At 38.6% G+C, this 18076-nt stretch overlaps 1 protein-coding gene across 9 annotated transcripts in view; it reads right to left on the bottom strand.

Moving 5' to 3' along the window:
- The window catches only part of ACSS3 (acyl-CoA synthetase short chain family member 3), a 249175-nt gene that overhangs the window by 107310 nt on the left and 123789 nt on the right, over positions 1 to 18076 (bottom strand). For all 9 annotated transcript variants that reach the window (XR_014083314.1, XR_014083316.1, XR_014083315.1 and 6 more), the window contains 2 exons: positions 5644 to 5739; positions 2612 to 2675 (listed from right to left, as the gene is read on the bottom strand). Coding sequence is in view for 6 of the 9 variants with exons in the window: in XM_081594857.1 (XP_081450983.1) it covers positions 2612 to 2675; positions 5644 to 5739 (160 nt within the window). In the remaining 3 variants the exon portion in view is untranslated. The remainder of the gene's footprint in view (positions 1 to 2611; positions 2676 to 5643; positions 5740 to 18076) is intronic.

The following is an 18076-nucleotide window of genomic DNA, read 5'->3' as shown; positions in this document are numbered from 1 at the left end:
ATCTATTGTGTGCTCTTAAAAAGCGTTCTTGGACAGTTTCCATTCTGGATGAATGATACGTCCCCTCAAGGCACACAGACTAGCTCTAGATGAATACACACAAGTCTTGATAGACATTAAATATGAAATACCCTATGCATACTGCAAGCAACTATTGGGACGCGTGAATAATTTTCAGGTCAATGAGTCAGAATGGAATGGCTACTGGAGATGAGAGTCTCAAAATGAAATCCTTACTATCACAGGTAAAAATGAGTTCCTGAAATAAGGTTTCAAGAGTCTGAGTTTTAAAAAAAAAGAGAGATCTTGGTGGTAACTGTTGGGGTGTTTTTTTTTCATTATTTCTACCTTACTTTTTGAAAATAATAATGAACATATATATTTTGAATATAATTATACATATATATAGGAGAAGGCAATGGAACCCCACTCCAGTACTCTTGCCTGGAAAATCCCATGGGCAGAAGAGCCTGGTAGGCTGCAGTCCATGGGGTCGCGAAGGGTCGGACTTGACTGAGCGACTTCACTTTCACTTTTCACTTTCATGCATTGGAGAAGGAAATGGCAACCCACTCCGGTGTTCTTGCCTGGGGAATCCCAGGGACAGGAGAGCCTGGTGGGCTGCCGTCTATGGGGTCGCACAGAGTTGGACACAACTGAAGTGACTTAGCAGCAGCAGCAGCATACATATATATAAAATATTTACAAACACCTAGTTTCACTATTAACCTAAGGGAAGAATCCAACTCCACTGAATGTCATAATATTCTGTATCATCCAATAATTTATAATGAAATCTCAGAATCCGTAATCTGTACAATAAAATTCCCTGTTTATAAACAGAGAGGGGGAAAAAATCATTCTGAATTGGAGACAACTAAAGCACAGAATGTTTTAAGACAATAGTTGTGTCATTTTCAAGTACTTGAAGTAACACTAATGGGTATGAGAAAAAAATTATCGTTTATCTGCTTTATTATTTTGGAATGGTGTGGGCTGAAGCCACCAGTAATTAGAGAGACAGGACGCATGAGGGATTAAAACTGCACCAGCATCAAATGCTGCCTCTGGGACCTTGCAAGCTCTGCTTTATGAAACAGATGACTCACTTAGAGTTAGGGGTGATATAAAAATGCAAGCTGCTGGAGTGCTTTTAAAAATTCTCACAAACCGTGTACTTCCCTAAGGGAGCTAGACATTCACCCACAATTTTGTTCAGATTTATTATTTAGCAAGCCCTCCCCTTGTCCCCAACACTTTTCCCCTTTCAATTTCAATCAATTGAAAGATTTCAATTCTATGTTAATATGGATTCCTATTCAGAAAAAGATGAATACAAATGGCATATTCAGAATTAATTTTTCCATTTGCCAACACATCTTAAAATTTAAATTAAAATACTGGTAACGTGTTTTCGTGTTTACTGATTACAATAGGAATCTGAGAAGAACTGTCACATACAGTGCATCTCCTCTATAGATTTTTGTAAAGTTACAACATCTCTCCCTGAGAAAAAATATATGCTTTTAAAAATTACTACTTATCATTTAGTCTTTAAAGAACTTAAAATGTTTATTAACCTGAGAAAAATTTTATACCAATCTGAGAATGCGAAGTAATAAGAGTTCTTTTAAATAAATAGAAAATAAAACTTAAAAAAAACATGCAATGTTCTTTACTTATAACAGCTCATTCTGGCAAATTCTACTACTTAACACATGTCAGTAAAGATGCCAACATTGTGCTAATCAGAGACACTAAAGTTACCCATATCAGTTACTAAAATGTCACATACTGGGTGTTTCTAACTTAACTTCCATTTCAGCTGCTCCAAGCTTAATAATTTCAAAGTATTGATTCAACCAAAGTAAATTTGAATATTTTTATGATAAATTCTAACACTTTATCTGTCAAATGAACAATGATGAAAACTGTTAGCAAGGAACTGTGGTACCTGAAGAGTCAGGAATTACATGTCATGCTACTATTTGACCCATGCCACTAATTACACATTTAGAAATTTATTCAGTACCATTGTAATTATCAGAAAAGAAAAGACAACACAAAAAGGATATTCAATACAGCATTATTTATAATCATAATATTCAAAAAAGACTAAGAGGCCTAGAAAGGGGATAAACATTTTTAAGAGGTAGCTAAAATTTAAAGTGCTGTGAGATAGGGTTAAGTAAAAACAGGAATACATGAGAATAAACTAATTTCAACAATCTAAAATGCTTGTCAAAAAAAAAGTCATATATATTATAAAATTAACACTGGATTACTGAAGGGTTGCAGTATAAAAACTTTATACACTTCTTTATATTTTTGGTATTCATATTAATTTTATCATCTGTACATTACTCACAAAATCAGAAACATTTTTTAAAAGATGCAAGATTTATCCTTTTAAAAATCATATCTAAATTGAGTCCACTTTATGGGGCTTCCATGTTTAAATTATAAGACCAGGCAATGAGTATTCTCAAACAATACACAAGCTTCTTCTGCAACCTCTTCACTAGTAATACCATTGCAACCACTCTATTTTTTCTTAATTTCATATATCATTTCTTGCTCTTTTAAATAATAGATGGTGAACTTTGCTTACTTTACCACAATGTTTCCTAAACACCGAGCCTTCAGTCTTTGCATGTTGTCATCCAAAATCATAACTGCAAAGTAAAATATAGATAGACAAATAAAAACAAATAACCTTAGAGCTTGAAAGTTTTCATATTTTCTATATTCAATCTCCCAACTCTAGCTTAAAAAAGGCATCCTTTAACTCCTGTGAGATCATGAACATATATAAATAAGCTAAAATGTCTCACAGAAAATTTAAAGTGTACATGTTTTTGATTTGTAATTAGATAATTCATTTTCTTCAGAGCCTTCCTTAAATAAAGACACAGTATTTTAAACATGCTGGTAATATTAAAATCTATGTTTATACCCATTCAAACATTCAAAAATATTAAAAATATATACAGCTTTTCAAAATTAAAGGATACAAAGTTTTAAAATACAACCAAAACATATTTTGAACAATAAAAATAAAAAATTTAAAAGCCTGGCAAGCTCTTTTTTCTGATTTAAGGCTTAATATCCACTTATGAGCTTTAAAGGTCAATTTAACCTTCCTAAATACTATCCCAATGTGTTCTGTGCTATACTGTTAAAACCCTGAAGGAGTTTAGGAAACCAAAGCTTGTACCCATAGCAGTAACCTAGTACAAACTAGAAATAAGGATATATCATTATGTTTTAAGCTTTAATAGATCCTTTTTGTGGCTTCATCCATCCAAATTATTCTACTCAAAAAACCGATCAGAAAAGAAGAGCATTACTTCCAGAAAAAGTTAGTCGCTCCCATCTCTGTGTTTCCAGAGCACTATTCTATTCTGACAGTTATTAGCGGTGTCAGTATCTGTTTCTCACTAGATGTGAGCTCATTAAAGGTGAGGCCATGATGCATGATAATTCATCTTTGTTTCCCCAAATCTCAGCACAGTGGCCAATTTACTGTGTGCCCTGGAACATATTCTCATTCTATTACCCCTCCATTTCTCTATCTAAAAACTGGAAATAATTCCCTTCTCATAGTGTTGTACAATAATCACTTGAAAAGAAAACTCAGTGACAATCTTGCATAACATATTAAATGAATAAGAGGTTAAGTATTACATTACATTGCATATTTTTTACACAAAATGGTGTTCTTTCCTTTCCCAAAAGGATATGGCTTTTTTCATTATAATATTAAACGTTACATTATACTTTTGAATCTTTGACTAACCACAAAACATAAAAATCATGAGTCATAAAGTCTTTATTTCCTTGGTTATACTTTAGTTCTTTTGTTTAAGCTGTGCTGTCTGTAAGCCAATGACTTTCAGACAATGAGAAATGTCTGTACTGAAATCCTATGAGGCATCAAAGCTTTAACTCTTTCTTATAACTGGATATAAAAATGGTACTGAAACACTGAAAGGGAAATGTAGTCAACATCTCCCACAGTCATCAGCCCCTAAAAATGGCCCAACACAAAAGCATTTTTTTCTGATAAAAGGAGTAGAGATGATAGAACTGTTCAAAGGGAGGATTTCACTGAAGTTGGGTTCACCCTTCCATGCCTGGAGAAGTCACTGACTTCACAAAGCATCTATTCCTACACTTAAAAAAAAAAAAAAAAAACTTGTGTCTTTTTATAAATACATCTGCTAGGCTAAACCAAATAATCTTTAACCAGTCATTGTCCTAGAAAGAAAATATAATATTTTTATATTAGAGAAGTAAAAGACAAATCTCTAAACTTTGTAATTTACATGCAAATACAAACTGTATGCAGGAATTATTCTCTTTCCAGATGCTGGGTTTAAGCTAAACGTGTGACCTTATGCAAATAGCATAACTTCTGTATCTCATTTTTCTTGTCTGTAAAATGAATGTGTACATCTAAAACAAGTCAGTCCCTCTGGCTTCTCTGAAATATTAATGACCCTACTAGCTAAGACTTAGTTCAGTTTTCCTACCAGCAGGCACTGTGTTAGTGCTTCATTGTGTTCCATCACAAAAAGCAACCATATGAAGCATATAGAATTATTATTCCTGTTTAGAAATATGGAAATTGAATGTTTGACTTGTACAATAAAGCATAACTTACACAAGTCACTTTCTATAAGATATACAACTAAGAGGTGAAATCCAAAGGAAATTATTGAACTATTATAAACACTACTGATGACTTAAAAAAAGTTAGATAGAAAAGATAGTGTATCTCATTGTCACATACTGCCAACAAGGATGAAACTATTTTTTCTTTTTAGAATCCTTACTCTTCATATGCATCTTCTAGCCACCAAGTTTCAAAAACTTTATTATCACCCCTAAAATAAAAGGTAATATATATAATGGGAAAAACTGCAGCTTTTAATACAGAAACAAACAAACTAAAACACAATGGTCTACACTGTCTTCAGGACCTAACCAGCTGAATTACCTTAGTAAAGTTATTTAGTCTCTCTGGGCACCAGCTAACTCATCGCTAAAATGGGAATAATATCACTAAATTAAATAAACTCACCATTAATTGAAATAATGTATGCAAAGTACTCAGCACCTAGGATATATTCCATAAGTATTAATCTCTCGCATAGGTTCTTGCATGCAGGCTAAGTTGCTTCAGTCATGTTTGACTCTTTGCGACCCAGTGGACTGTAGCCCACCAGGATCCTCTGTTCAAGGGATTCTCTAGGCAAGAATACTGGAGTGGATTGCCATGCCCTCTTCCAGGGAATCTTCCCCACCCAGGGATTGAACCTGTGTCTCTTATGTCTCCTGCACTGGCAGGGGGTTCTTTACCACTAGTGCCACCTGGAAAGCCCATAGGTCCTTAACTTGCCTTATATTTTGACAGTCATTTACAACATGCCCTTAGAAGTCTACAATATTACGTCTGATAAAATTGGCTAATAACAAAAGTTATCACAAGAAGTTAGACATTTTTAATACAAGGCATTCACTCAATCAAATACTTATTAAGCACCCATTACATTTCAATCAATATGATTCACACTAAATACAGAAAAATACCAAGTTTATTAACATTATATATTTCAAGTAATCAAGGTAATTTCTCACCATTGTATCCTGGAACACTTTTTCCTGCTTGCCCTGGAGGAGGTGTTTTAGAATTACCTAATCCAATGCAAGATGCTGTAATTGGGGATCCAGTCTCTGGAGAAACAAGAAATATATATGATTTAATATTTCAACTTGAAATCATAATGTTTCTTCGGCGCTTGCACTGCCCCTCTCCCTCCACAGAATTTCATTGCATGAAGAATAAATAGGGCAAGCCTATTTTTAAAAATGAAACAAATCCAGTAATTTATATCATATTGACATTTTTAAAACTTAAGGATACAAATTTATGATCATACACATAGGAGTGCCCCTTTTAAAGAAAGGCCTCTTGAGTGTTCTCAGTTGTGAATCAGCAGGCATGAAGAATGGAGAATTATGTGACCATGATAGTTTTACAAAACACAGTAAAAACTGAAAAATCTCTAGTAAAGATACTTTCTTTTAATTCACCTAAAGTTATTTTATCAGGGTAAGTAACAGCGACAGGAAAAATATTTCTGTAATTTATAACTTAGTCTCTGGAATAGGTAACACCAAGATTTTTAAAAATATATGAGTAGTATCATGTTCTAATTTTTAAGAACTACTTTTGCCTAGAAACCTTGCTTTGAAAACAAAATTCATCAATGTTAAATCAAATTCCTCTTAATCTGTTACTCCTGGGCTTCTGAAGGCCCAAAACCTAGGGAGGAAGCTATTTATGTTATGTTGATTATATCCTCAAGACCAGAGACTTATAATTAGCCTGCATTGATTATCGAAAACTTTAAATCTGTCTTCTCTGTCTCAAGTTGTAACAGAATAATAGCAGCTATTTTTAATACATGATAATCATAAGTTCTGAAACTTTTATAATTTTTTTATAAAACAATGCATTTGCTATTATTGGCAAATACGAGTTTGAAGTTACCAGAATATTCTGAATACAAGATTTGTCTCTGTGAGGGGCAAGTGGGTATTGATACTAAAAGGTTTCAGAACTATTTTACACACATAAATGTACACCTACATACAGGCAAGGGATTGACTGTCAAAATAATGAGATACAAAGTAATCCAAAGTACTAATAACATCTATCTTCCTAAGGACCCAGAATGTGTTTCTTTTACCATGATTTATCACAGATTTGTATCACTCTAGAATACATTTGTTACTGTTCTTTACCTTCTAGAGTAGTTCAGTTGATTATTCACATTTTGATGGCAGCTCAGCTGGCATCAGCAACAGAGGGAGAACTCTCAAACACTAAAACCCAGTTCCTGAGTCACAGTCCGGAGCTTAAGATGCTAAGCCAGATGGTCACCGCTGAGCAGAAGCAGTGAGTAACCAGAGCAGACATTGCTGATATTTAACAAAGAATTCTCAAATATTTTCATATGATGACAAAAAATCAGGAGGTATTTTATGACATGGCATTCTATCAGCCCTGAGCATTCCCCCCAAAGCAAAATCAAAGCATGGGAGGAAATCCACAGGTTTGGAAATTTAGCAGCGTTTTCCCTTTGCCTTTTGGAAAATATCTGAGTACTCATTTCATCTCAGCTACCCTTGAAGAGCAGGGAGACAAGAGTCATGGTGATGACAGGAGGCAGCCCTGCAGAATGAGGTGCTTAAAGGAAGGTACTCAGAACAAAGCGACAAGAGGAACAGAAGCTACTAAGACACAGTAGGAAAGAAGACGTCCCTTTCGAGATGCTGCTGCTCCACCGCCCACCCTGGAGAGAAGCAGCTGCTGAAGTCAATCTGCTATTTCTGAAGCATATCTTGTCAAGTTGAGTTGATGAGTAGGGGCACTCCAGTCATCTGAAGTTCAAATTCTCCACACTTCTCCACACCATGAGGCCTCTCAGCAACTTATCAGTGGACAGCTCCAGAACCTACAAACATACCTTCCGGTGGCTCTAATGCCTATCGATGCTTCCAGAATCTGCTGCCTACAAGAAAAGCAAACAAACTACCACAACCAAACTCTTAACTGCACCCTGCCTCATCTCATCTCAGTGTGGATTTTTATATAGGACGCAGGCTCTCTGTTCTTCTGATAACAGTGGGAGTACGGAGGATGGGAAGGAAAGGTGAGGAGAAAACCTACTCTGAAATAAGGACACAAGAAACCGAAGCACTGTCATAAGTTGACACTATGGCACTTTCCAGGTGGCTCAGTGGTGAAGAATCTGCCTGCCAAGCAGGAGATGCGGGTTTGATCTCTGGGTAGGGAAGATTCCTTGCAGAAGGAAACAGCAACCAACTCCAGTATTCTTGCCTGGGAAATCCCATGGAAAGAGGAGCCTGGGGCAACATCCATGGGGGTCACAAAGAGTCAGACAGGACTTAGCAACTAAACAACAACAAAGCTGACATTATACATCCTTCCCAAGATTCTTGACCATCTTTTCATAGTGATTACATATTCATAAACTTCAACTTTCAACTGTCTTGTTTATGAATATAAAACAACTATGAAAAGTAGAAACTTACAATACCATATGTAAAATAGATAGCCAATGGGAATGTGCTGTATGGCTCAGGAAACTCAAACAGGGGCTCAGTAACAACCTAGAGGGATGGGATGTGGAGGGAAGTGGGAGAGAGGTTCACGAGGGAGGGGACATATGTATTCCTGTGGCTGATTCATGTTGAGGTTTGACAGGAAACAACAAAATTCTGTAAAGCAATTATCTTTCAGTTAAAAAACAAATTTTTAAAAAGTATATTCTTTTCTTATGTATGATCATTTTGACTGACTTTTAAGGGCAATGGAAAGGATTATGCATTCAGTTACTTCAAGTAGATAATATAAGTTTATACTTTGAAACTTAAAATCTGAGTACCTTGTTGACTTTATTTTGTGCAGGGGCCACGCTCATCTTCTCTAGATTTTCCGATATCAGTGTATGTGCTACCAGACAGAGCACTCATTGAATTTATCTGGATATTCATTTTGGGGATTAAAAAAGAACTGTTCGTAGTGACCTACAAAGGGCACAGACAAAATGACAGATCCTAGGGATCAAAGTCTAATAAGGAGCCACAGTTAGGACAAAAATGGGATGTGAAAGATCCAACAAAGACTTGTTGTTAGAGACTCTGCTGTCTCTTTTTATACCTCTGAGTGTCCTGAGACCCAAGAACTGATCCTCAGCACTGCAGGCACACAGATGCATGCTCACACATCCCTGCACACCCACTGCATAACCGCCCTGGCTCCCCAGTGGGTCCATACTCAGAATAGGCTTCCAGCTGGGGAAAGCCCCCAGGAATGCTGCAGTCCTTAATCAAACCCCAAAGGACTCCCAAAGCCCCATTTCAAAGATGAGCTAAAAATACCTGCTTCACCGTTGCATTGGCTATAATTAACTGGCTAGCAGTAATCTAAGCAGACAGGAAATCCAGATGTAACATTTGGACTGGGAAATAGCTACAATGAAGAAACCACAACATTCTCTTTGAAGAAAACAATTGGACACTTCATTTGGAGAAATCTTTCCAAAGACATCCAACCTTAGAAAGGCACAATGCTCAGCAACTCACCAGCATAATTCCTTCAGGTAAGAGACAACCAGGAAGAAGATCATTGGAAATTGAAAGTTGTGAAGAATAAGTCACCTTGGTATGTTTATATTCATACTGCCTTAGAAACTAATACAGACACTTCACTATTATTTCAGTATTTTTACTGCGTCACTCCACCTTATTGCATCAGTGAGCTATTATCCCCATGAATTTTCCTTAAAACCTCTAACTCTAAAGTAGGAAAAGGAAAGAGAGCAAGTAAACATAATTATTTCAAATACGAATTATGCTGTGTACAATGTATAAGTGCTTTCTGCTTGTATTATTGCACTGAATTCAACTATAAGCTGATAGAAAAGGAAATACCATTTTAACAGATTTAAAGTATTGAAACCTAACATAGAAAATTTAAACCATTACCTTAGTCCACATAGTTCTTTCAGAGAAAGAGCAGAAAGGAACACACAAGTGTACTATTTGGAAGGTTCTCACATAGAATACAGAGGATGAGAAGAAAAGAGAGCTTATCCAGACCTCATAACAGCAGAGGAAAAAAAACCTTTCTGACAGGGAGTGAGTCCAGTCTCTCATATTTGCAAATGGAAGTAACGGGGGCACATATCACTTACTAGCAAATATTTATTGAGCAGCTATTATGCGGTAGGTGCTGTCATTAGAACTGGGGATGGAGCAATAACAAAAGTGACCAAAATCTCTATCTTTATGGAGTTCATAGTTTATTTGGGAAAACAAACAATAATAACAGATAAAGGTACAATATATAGCATGTTAAAAAGAGATAACTACTAAGAAAATAAAGACAGTATAGACAGGATATGAGATGAGATGTGATGGGGAGAGACTGCAATTTTAAACTGGGTAGCCAGAAAATAAACTCCTAGAGAAGTGACCTTTGAGTGAAGACTTGGAAGAAGAGAGGACATGTGCCTTGAATCTAGGGACAAAGAGTCCAGGAAAAAGGAACTGCAAGTGCAAAGGTCTCAGAGGTAGATTTATTCCTAGAGTATTTGAGGAAGAGTGAGGCAGCCAATGTGACAGAAGCAGAACAAATGAGGAAAGTATTAACAGGAAATAAGGTAAGAGAGATAGTGAAGAGGCAGTAAAACTACTTCAAAGTTCTCATCAGGTCAGTTCAGTCGCTCAGTCGTGTTGGACTCTTTGCAACCCCATGGAATGCAGCATTCCAGGCCTCCCTGTCCATCACCAACTCCCGAAGCTTACTCACACTCATGTCCATTGAGTCAGTGATGCCATCTAGCCATCTCATCCTCTGTTTCCCCCTTCTCTTCCTGCCTTCAATCTTTCCCAGCATCAGAGTCTTTTCCAACAAGTCAGTTCTTCGCATCAGGTGGCCAAAGTATTGGAGTTTCAGCTTCAGCATCAGTCCTTTCAATCAATATTCAGAACTGATTTCCTTTAGGATGGAGTGGTTGGATCTCCTTGCAGTCCAAGAGACTCTCAAGAGTCCTCTCCAATACCACAGTTCAAACAGCTGAGAAAAGAAGAGAAGCTAAAGGCAAAGGAGAAAAGGAAAGATATACCCATTTGAATGCAGAGTTCCAAAGAATAGCAAGGAGAGATAAGAAAGCCTTCCTTAGTGATCAATGCAAAGAAACAGAGGAAAATAATAGAATGGGAAAGACTAGAGAGCTCTTCAAGAAAATTAGAGATACCAAGGGACCACTTGTGGCGTAAGATGGCAGAGTAGAAGGACATGCACTCATCTTCTCCTGCGAGAACTCCAAAACTACAACTTGCTGCTGAACAACTGTTGACTGGAAAATATTGGATCTCACTAAAAAGAGATACCCCATATCCAAGGGCAAAGGAGAAGCCCCAGCAAGATGGTTCAGTTCAGTTCAGTTCAGTCGCTCAGTCGTGTCCGACTCTCTGCGACCCCATGAATTGCAGCACGCCAGGCCTCTCTGTCCATCACCAACTCCCGGAGTCTACCCAAACCCATGTTCATCGAGTCAGTGATGCCATCCAACCATCTCATCCTCTGTCGTCCCCTTCTCCTCCTGCCCCCAATCCTACCCAGCATTAGGGTCTTTTCCAATGAGTCAACCCTTCGCATGAGGTGGCCAAAGTATTGGAGCTTCAGCTTCAACATCAAACCTTCCAATGAATACCCAGGATTGATCTCTTTTAGGATGGATTGATTGGATCTCCTTGCAGTCCAAGGGACTCTCAAGAGTCTTCTCCAACACCACAGCTCAAAAGCATCAATTCTGCGGCGCTCAGCTTTCTTCACCGTCCAACTCTCACATCCATACATGACCACTGGAAAAACCATAGCCTTGACTAGACGGACTTTTGTTGGCAAAGTAATGTCTCTGCTTTTAAATATGCTATCTAGGGTGGCCATAACCTTCCTTCCAAGGAGTAAGCGTCTTTTAATTTCATGGCTGCAGTCACCATCAGCAGTGATTCTGGAGCCCAAAAAAGTAAAGTCTGACACTGTTTCCACTGTTTCCCCATCTATTTCCCATGGAGTGATGGGACCAGATGCCATGATCTTAGTTTTCTGAACATTGAGCTTTAAGCCAACTTTTTCACTCTCCTCCTTCACCTTCATCAAGAGGCTCTTTAGTTCTTCTTCACTTTCTGCCATAAGGGTGGTGTCATCCGCATATCTGAGGTTATTGATATTTGTCCTGGCAATCTTGATTCCAGCTTGTGTTTCTTCCAGCCCAGCGTTTCTCATGATGTACTCTGCATATAAGTTAAATAAGCAGGGTGACAATATACAGCCTTGACGTACTCCTTTTCCTATTTGGAACCAGTCTGTTGTTCCATGTCCAGTTCTAACTGTTGCTTCCTGACCTGCATACAGGTTTCTCAAGAGACAGGTCAGATGGTCTGGTATTCCCATCTCTTTCAGAATTTTCCACAGTTTATTGTGATCCACACAGTCAAAGGCTTTGGCATAGTCAAGATGGTAGGACGGGTGAAATTGCATTTAGAATCAAACCCCTTACCCGCCAGAGATTCTCAGAGGGTTCAAACAAACCTTGTGAGCACCAGGACCCAGGGACCCCAGAGACTGAGCCAGAACTGTGTCTGAGTGTCTCCTGTGCAGGTTCAGGTCAGCAGTGGACTGCTGCAGGGGCAGGGGCTCTGGGTGCAGCTGACCTGGGTATGGTATAAGCCCTCTTGGAGGAGGTCGCCATTAACCCACCATAGAGCTGCCAGAACTTACACAGGACTGGGGAAACAGACTCTGGGAGGGCACAAACAGAACCTTGTGTGCACCAGAGCCCAGAAGAAAGGAGCAGTGACCCCACAAGAGACTGTCTCAAACTTGCCCGTGAGTGTCCAGGAGTCTCCGGCGGAGGCGTGGGTCGGCGGTGGCCTGCTGCAGGGTTGGGGGCACTGAGTGAAGCAGTGTGAGCGTGGCCTCGCCCATCAGAACAAGACCCAGTTTCCCCCTCAGTCAGTCTCTCCCATCAGGAAGCTTCCATAAGCCTCTTATCCTTATCCATCAGAGGGCAGACAGAATGAAAACCACAATCACTGAAAGTTCCCATAAGACCTTAAATTTTTAGCCTGAGTAATGTTGCCATCTCAAATATGCAGATGATACCACCCTGATGGCAAAAAGTGAAGAGGAGAGTGAAAATTCTGGCTTAAAAACTCAACATTCAAGCAACTAAGATAATGGCATCTGGTCCCACCACTTCATAGCAAATAGATGGGAAAGCAATGGAAACAGTGTCAGACTTTATTTTGGGGGGCTTCAAAATCTCTGCAGTTGGTGACTGCAGCCATGAAATTAAAAGATGCTTGCTCCTTGGAAGAAAAGCTATGACTAACCTAGACAGCATATTAAAAAGCAGCGATGTTACTTTTCAACAAATGTGCATATAGTCAAAGCTATAGTTTTTCCAGTAGTCATGTATGGATGTGAGAGTTGGAACATAAAGAAAGCTGAGTGCTGAAGAATTGATGCTTTTGAACTGTGGTATTGGAGAAGACTCTTGAGAGTCCCTTGGACAGCAAGGAGATCCAACCAGTCAATCATAAAGGAAATCAGTCCTGAATATTCATTGGAAGGACTGATACTGAAGCTGAAGATCCAATACTTTGGTCACCTGATGCGAAGAACTGACTCATTAGAAAAGACCCTGATGCTGGGAAAGATTGAAGGCAAGAGGAGATGGGGACGACAGAAGATGAGATGGCTGGATGGTATCACCGACTCAATGGACATGAGTGTGAGTAAGCTCCAGGAGTTGGTGATGGACAGGGAAGCCTGACAAGCTCCAGTTAACGGGATCACAAAGAATCAGACATGACTATGTGACTGAACTGAACTGAATGTTGCAAGACAGTTAAGACTTTCAAACAAAGAAGTTAATGAATCACAACAACGCAAGCTGGGAAAGATTGAAGGCAAAAGGAGAAGGGGATGGCAGAGGATGAGATGGTTAGCATCACCGAATCAAGGGACATGAATTTAAGCAAACTCTGGAAGAGAGTAGAGGACAGAGGCGCCGGCAGGCTATAGTCCATGTGTTGCAAAGAGTCAGACATGATTTAGCAACTGAACAACAACAACAATGCAAATAGAATTTACTTAAATATTTGAGCTTCATATAGGTTCTATGATCAGGTTCATTCTATCTGGGGTTTTGAGACAGATATATGGGAGAAAATGGACAGATGGGAGCTGTTTTAGGATGGCTGGTTAATGATAGAGATTCCTGTGGCTTTCTGAACATCAAGAACCAATTCAAAAGATTGACAAAAAGACTAGAGCCTGGTTAGGCGGTAGACAGGAGACAGACTGCCCAGACAAGCCAAAGAGAGTAATTTTTGTTACGTAAGTGTTGTGTGTGTGTGTGCATGCTCAGTTGTGTCTGACTCTGCGACCTCATGGACTGCAGCCCATCAGGTTTCTTGGCCACGGGATTTTCCAGGCAAGAATACTGGAGTGGGTTGCCGTTTCCTCCTCCAGGGGATCTTCCTGACCAGAGATCGAACCCACACTTCCTGCATCTCCTTCACTGGCAGGCAAATTCTTTACCACTGTCACCAATATGTGCCTGCGTGCTAGGTCGCTTCAGTCATGTCCGACTCTTTGCGACCCCATGGACTGTAGCCCACCAGGCTCCTCTGTCCATGCAGCATTTCTGAAAGCAATATGGCAATTCTTATAAAAAGCCTTAAAAATGGCAATTCTTATAAAAACACTTAAAGACTGATCACAGCCTTTAATGTAGTTGTTCCACTTTATGGGATATACACAAGGAAATATTTGAAAGAGCTCACAAACATTAAGCACCAAGGATGTTTATTACATGTAAATGTTTATATTAGAGTTTAAAAGATTTTCCAAAAAATAGGAATTATTCCATATTAAGGAGTATGGATACCATGTTAAGGTATTTGAAATCATTCAAATACCATAGGAAAATGTCTAGTGATAGGAAATAATTCTCACCAAACACCATTTAGATAAAAGTTGTAAAACAATGCATACTATGATTTAAGTTTTTTATAAATATTACACATTGGGGAAAAATACATATTTTGGCAAGGTACACATTAAAGTGTTAACAGAATTTCTGAACACCACTTCTGAATGATGAGCAAAGGGTAAATTACATTGAAGAGTCCTGAGGCTACATCTACAACTCTGAAATCTCTCCATGGTGGTGGATTAAAGGTGGGTGCAATTTACTTTGGGCTTTTGATGGCTTTGAGTAACAGAAAAGAGTGAAAGTGATGCTTTGTCAGTTTCTAAGCACAGACCTTAAGAAATTCAGAATACTGTCTCAAGAGTGAGGTACCATGTAAGACGGTCAGCTACTCCAACTCCTCCAAGCTAAAAATGCCACTTGCAAGCTCTCCAGACAACAGTCCTGAGTTCAGCCTTCCAGCCTATCTGAGGCATGAGTGGGAAGCCATCTTGGACCCTCTGGACCAGCTCATTCATCACACAGTTTTCTCTGGGTTGTCTCAATCAATCATACAAAATTCCCAATACTCGCACCTTTGAGCCACAAAATCATGAATTAGGGTGGCTGTTTTAAGCCACTGCTGGTGCTAAGTCGCTTCAGTCGTGTCCGACTCTGTGCGACCCCATAGACGGCAGTCCACCAGGGTCCCCCTTCCCTGGGATTCTCCAGGCAAGAACACTGGAGTGGTTTGCTATTTCCTTCTCCAATGCATGAAAGTGAAAAGTGAAAGTGAAGTCGCTCAGTCGTGTCCGACTCTTAGAGACCCCATGGACTGCAGCCTATCAGGCTCCTCCATCCATGGGATTGTCCAGGCAAGAGTACTGGAGTGGGGTGCCATTGCCTTCTCTTTAAGTCATTAGGTTTTAAGTAGTTTTTACACAACAATAGACACTTGGAACACTTGCCATTATAAATGTGACAAAATCTTTCAGAAAAGAATTGTGCATGTAAGTATATAAAAACACTCTCCTAGCCTGCAGTTGAAATCAGATTCTTCTTGGATGCTTTGAGAATCATTTGTATCAGTAGGACCAAAGTGTAATCCCTGACATTTTGTGCTCAGGAAACGTTTTCTGACTAGTAGATACATACTTACATAATTTAGGCTCAGGCTCCCAGTATTAAGATCAGGGTTCTTAAAAAAATAAGTAGCAAATCACACAATGCAATCCCCAAATGGATAAGAGAGCAAGACAAATAGAAGACTCAGGTAAGTGAGAAAGAAAAAAAAAAAAAAGCTGTATATTACTGTTATAATTCTGCTACAATTTTTTTCTTATTCTAAGAATGATATTCAAAGGTCAGTCCTTCAATAAATATGTATTAAATATATCAGACTTACTGCATTTCTTTTGGGGAAAAAGGAGTGTTAAAGGTGGAAAGACATGCCTAACAGAAATAGGATGTGCAAAGTTGAGAAGTTAGATCAACCACCAAGGGACTGACTTCAAGCTATTTAGCAGAGCAAACTTTGTGGGAGTTGGGGGAGGCCAAGTGTTTGAGAAGAAGAGGTGAAGTAAGAGAGATAATAAGGTCCAAAATGAGAAAGGGGAGCAAAGGAGGATCACTAAGTGCCTTCTGTACCATGTTAAGAAGTTTGGCTATTATTCTGGGAACACTGAGGGACTCAGGGATTTGTAACAGAGATTTGTTCAGAACTGCATTTTAGAAAAAGCTCTTCAATTGCAAACTGGAGCACTAAAATAAGATCCCAACCCAGAGCAAGAAATCAATCAGATGTTGGTGGTCTGAGGCAGCGGTAGTAGATGATGAGACCAACTTGGAGTTACACTCAGCATTAAAAGGCCTTGCTGATGGTTTGGATACAGAGTCAGGAAAAGAGGTTGAAATCCAGGACAAGCTCCAGGGTTTTGGTTTACAGACGAAAGACAACACAGAAAGAAGAGCAGATGTGAGTGAGGGCTAAGAGGAAGAACGTTATGCAGGTTTAGATCTATAAATAAGAGCTCCTGCTATATCTGGAAGTTTGCCACTGAGCTCCCACTGAGGCTCTAGAAACACTACATTTAAGCAATATGGATTTTAGAAGTTGGTGGCCCATGCAGAGAGTTAAAGTCCTGGAAATAAATCAATTCAGTGGCCCAGGGCCCTTGAGTCATATTAATCACAGCATCATGATGAGCACAGAAGCAATTTGTAAAGAAACCATTCTCTACACCTCTAAATCTATACTGTGAGCTATAAATAACTTGAATGGTGGTAGCAGAAAGAAAGCAGAACAGTGAGATGTACCTCAGTGAAAGAAAATCAATTTAATCTTTTGTGTTCACGAGATAGGACGATTACAGTTTAAAATACTTAATTCAAAGCAGCCTAACTTTTGGTACTGGGAGTAGCCCATTAATTCAAGCTGTGAGACACTGGTCTTATCCTACTCTCTTACCAGCACGCTGCCTCTCACCTTAGAGACTTTCATAAATAACCTGCAGCTGAATTAGATAAGAAATGCTGAATTAATGAAGCCATAAGATAAAACATACGAAGACAGGGCTCTAATCAACACAGAACAATGAGACTTCTGGTCCTAATCTTAACTAGCTGACTCTAAGAAATTAAATTCTCTATGATTAATATTTTCTTTTATGAATTAAGCCCTTATGTTCTAAGTTTTCTTGGGTCTGAACTACCTACAGACCAGGATGCTAAAAGATGGCCTTTATATTCATGAAAGGTTATTATTCATAGAAATGAAAGGAAAAGAAAAACGTCCATTGAGTGTTAGTATAAGCCAGGAACTTACTGCATTGTTCATACATATTTCACTTCATTTCAGGATTTCTACAAACCTTTGAGCAAACAGACATGCACTAGAGATTAAGGACTTGCCAGTGGCTACACAGTAAGTGGCTAAACCAGGATTTAAACAGTCTTATTGGGATTCCGTGTCACTTTTTACTACCCACGTTCCTTATTCAGGAGAATAGTCACTTTTTGTTTTCTAATTAGAACTGACAACAAAAGAGGAATTGGGAGCTACTACTTCATGGGGCCAATGGGCCCACAGTGCAGAGAATTACACGCAAGTGGGGAAAATCAAATTTCCATACAATAAGGTTTATCAAGGGAGGGTTTAGGAACTCTTTTCCTTATAAAGATCTACAAAATCATTACATATTTTCACCCTTCTAGAATGGATTAAATGTGATTCTTGCCAAGGGTAGGACAATTAAAATAGATGATATTTCTAAGACTAAATCAATTTTATATTCTTAATTTCTTAGTGTTTAGTCACTAAGGGACTTCCCTGGCAGTCTAGTGGGTAAGACTTCGAATACGGGGATATGGGTTTGATTCCTTGTCAGGGAGCTAACATTCCACATGCCTCATGGCCAAAATTAAAAAAAAAAACACAGAAGCAATATTGTAACAAATTCACTAAAGACTTTAAAAATGATCCAAAAAGATTA

This window comes from Giraffa tippelskirchi, chromosome 4 (assembly GCF_054371585.1).
Source record: "Giraffa tippelskirchi isolate mGirTip1 chromosome 4, T2T-mGirTip1v1.2.pri, whole genome shotgun sequence".
NCBI classification, from domain to species: domain Eukaryota; kingdom Metazoa; phylum Chordata; class Mammalia; order Artiodactyla; family Giraffidae; genus Giraffa; species Giraffa tippelskirchi.
The sequence above is the reverse complement of the archived record's forward strand: the minus strand, read 5'-3'. Positions and strand labels throughout refer to the sequence as shown.